We start from the raw sequence: 3,248 nt of genomic DNA, 5'->3' as shown, positions 1-3,248 counted from the left end.
CGCTCGCTGCCGCGCTCGCCGCCCGCGCCGCGCTCCCCGCCGCACCTAGGTTTTTTCCCACCACGGTGTATCTCACGCGTCGCTCCACCTCCCGCTCATCGGTCGATTTTCTTAAATGCCTCCCGAGTCCGGCCTACCGTCTCCTGCATCCTCATTCGCTCAAACGTATAAATTTCTTTGTCGATAACTATTGTTACTTTGTACCTCGGTACATGATATTTCTCCTTAGTTTAACCCAATCTACCGCTATTTGCAAAGTGGCTACTTTTGCATCAGACACCCTGTATTTATCTCGTTTCTTGTTAAGATCCCAGTTACTACTTACATAACAATTAACCCTCAAAGTGTTTCTGCGAGTGATAGGTTTACAATACCTATTCCAGTGAACTCCAAAATAACAACAAAGTAACATTATATAATATTACAATTTCCTACTTAACAATGTAAATATAATACAACATGCGTGTTATATTACATTTATCTTGTTAAGTGGAAAATTATTATATGTATTGATGTTATGTAACTATTACTCGGTGTTAACTGGCACGTTAAAAAAGTTGTAACGAACGCGTCTTGCTCCTCCCGGTTTCCGGACAGGACTCCGGCAGGAATTATTTATTACTCGAATAAATAATGTACTCAATCGGACACGCGGTTCCGATTGACGGTTGGAGGAGCTAGTGTTCTCGGTTTCGGTGTTTGACGTGCTGTGTGTCGGTTAGAATGGATCCTCCGTTCCTCCTGTTGCCGAATATGCTCAGCTCCAGGGCCGTCGGGAGGAAAGGAGGAAAAGTAGATCTTAATTCGCAAATAGAGTCAATCGCTTGGAAGGGATCGGAAATAAGTCGTACAGGTTTTTTCGGTATAACAATAGGAAAGGTTTATTCAACGGATATAATACATAGGATCGAGGATATTATAATGGGTCCGCCCTGTGATTAAATACAGAAAGAAAGAAGACGGATTAATAGGTACAATGGGTACGCCCTGTGTCAAAATATAATGGAAAAGAAAAAGGATTTGTTAGATAGATTACATCGAGTACGCCCTGTGTCAGAATACAGGGAAAAGGAAGTGTAATTAGACGGATTAAATTACGGTACAGGAGTACGCGACGGGAATTGAGATACCGGGATACAAAATATAATTGGCCGGATTGATAACAGAGTACAGGAGTGGCGGCCGGATCGGAGTACGGAATACAGAATGATACGGCTGGTCGGATTTAATCGGAAGTAAACAAAACTGACGCTGGGTCACAAAATATAGGAAAGTAATACAAGATACGCTTTATGCGCAAACGGATCGGAATATAATTCGAGGCTAATACTAAACGCTGGTAATGCTGGAACAATCGGAAAGGACGTTAATTACGGGATCCTCAGGTATTCTGGAAGGAAGAAAAACGACGGTATTAACACTACGGAGCTTACGGCTATCGTTAATTAACAATTAATTTCCCACCCAAATATTCCCCCCTGTGTTCTACACCGGTCGGGGGTCAGGAAAAGAAGGATAGGTTCAGGTCAGGAACACGCCCGAGCAGCGCCTCGTTATGCGTATTTTCTCAGTAGCATATGTACACCGGGCAGCACCCCGTTACTGTGTACGCTACTGCGGATGGATAGGAGACCGGTAGGGGATCAGTAGCTTGCGTACATCGGGCAGCACCCCGTTCTTGTACACTACTGCGGAGGGGGCCGGGGCACACGACGGAGCAGCGCCTCCACTTGTCGTGTACCCCGGAGTGGTATATCACCGGACGGCAGCACCCGTGATACCGGCGTATACGGCAGCGGAAGTACCCGCTGCCGGGTGTCGTCGCTCGGAGCACCGAGGCAAGACTAGATCATCGCGCTCGCTCCGGAGGGGCTTTTATACCTCCGGAGCATAGGCGCGCGGGTGGAGGCGGCGGGGGTAGGCGCGGCGTTGCCACCTCCGCGTTGTTATGGTAACCGCGGCTCTATTGTGTTCTCTCTCGCTCGCGGTATGCGTGGAATGCGAGGAATGCGGGTTTTTTTTGCCACCGGCGCGTGGTATGCGGGTTTTTTCCCGCTTCCGGCCGCGCCTCCCCGGTTACCCCCGTTACAAAGTAAACTTTGGTACATAGTATTTTCTTTCTTTTATTCAATCGGCGATCGGGTATGAAAACAACTAGTAAATTTGTTTAGACATTGTCTGCTCCGTTCTAATACATTATCTGATACGCGCATTAAGTGCACAATATAAACCAGGTCATAAAACATTTCTTAGAAATTTTTTGGCGTACACTTTAAAACGAGAAAGTTCCTCTATTTTTTAAATGCAGTCGTAAATATTATTGAGACAAATGTAACGGAAAGTCTAGTGGGGACTCACTTTATTAGCCTTTTTAGCTTCTTCGATATAATGCGTCGTGATCAATATCGTGGTACCTTCCTCCTGCGTGAGTTGGATCAGATAATCCCAAATGCTGTAAAGAAAGAAGACGTTCAAACATTTTCTTAATATTCTGTGCTTATCACGTCTAAAAAACGAGCCAACTCTACTTGCTTTTCTCTTAAAATTGGGTCCAAACCTACGGTGGGTTCGTCTAGAATTAGAAATTCGGGCTTATGCATCAATGCGGCGACAAAGGAAACTCTTCTTCGTTGACCTCCACTCATGTTCTTCACCAACTGATTTGGTGGAGGCAGTTGGAACAAATCCGAGAAAAACCTATGTCTCGTTTCTTGGAAACAACATGAATAAACTGTAGTTGTTTTAAATTGACATAATGAAATATTTTTCGAGCGATACAAAACTAGAACCGCTGTAAGGACCTACTTGGAAGTAAAAGTAAACTAAACTTGTCAGAATTTACTTGATATATTCCTATCCATTCGATGTCTTACCGATCTCTTTATCGTCAAGCCCATTGATCCTGCCGAAGTAATAAAGAGCATCGCTCGTAGAAAATTGTTCGATTAAAGAGGTATCCTGCGGCATATAACCCACCCGAGGCCCTGGAATTCCGCAGCCCATGCTGCCCGGAGATCCCCCCAGGACCCACACCTCTCCCCTATCGAGATAACGTACTCCGACGATACAGGACAACAGGGTAGTCTTGCCACATCCACTGGCCCCCAACAGTGCGTATCTGTTTGAAGGAAATATTTCGTTTACGAGAGAGAGTTTCTGCTTGGCCTTACCTTAGGCTCATGAAAGACATTAATTAATGAGGTGTTTAAGGCGCAATGCGTTTGGGTCATTCCATATCAGATTTACAA

At 45.2% G+C, this 3,248-nt stretch overlaps 1 protein-coding gene across 1 annotated transcript in view; it reads right to left on the bottom strand.

The window, feature by feature from the left end:
• LOC105557095 (ABC transporter G family member 20-like) overlaps nt 1-3,170 on the bottom strand; it is a gene marked incomplete at its 5' end in the record, with an annotated part of 10,767 nt that extends 7,597 nt beyond the window's left edge. Inside the window, 3 exons of the mRNA XM_012004241.1 lie at nt 2,359-2,452; nt 2,533-2,710; nt 2,874-3,170. Of these exons, the coding sequence (XP_011859631.1) occupies nt 2,359-2,452; nt 2,533-2,710; nt 2,874-3,170 (569 nt within the window). The remainder of the gene's footprint in view (nt 1-2,358; nt 2,453-2,532; nt 2,711-2,873) is intronic.
• Nucleotides 3,171-3,248: the final 78 nt, after the last annotated feature.

This window comes from Vollenhovia emeryi, unplaced genomic scaffold, assembly GCF_000949405.1.
Source record: "Vollenhovia emeryi isolate VEMERY1.0 unplaced genomic scaffold, V.emery_V1.0 DF939619.1, whole genome shotgun sequence".
In the NCBI taxonomy this organism is placed as follows: domain Eukaryota; kingdom Metazoa; phylum Arthropoda; class Insecta; order Hymenoptera; family Formicidae; genus Vollenhovia; species Vollenhovia emeryi.
The sequence above is the reverse complement of the archived record's forward strand: the minus strand, read 5'-3'. Positions and strand labels throughout refer to the sequence as shown.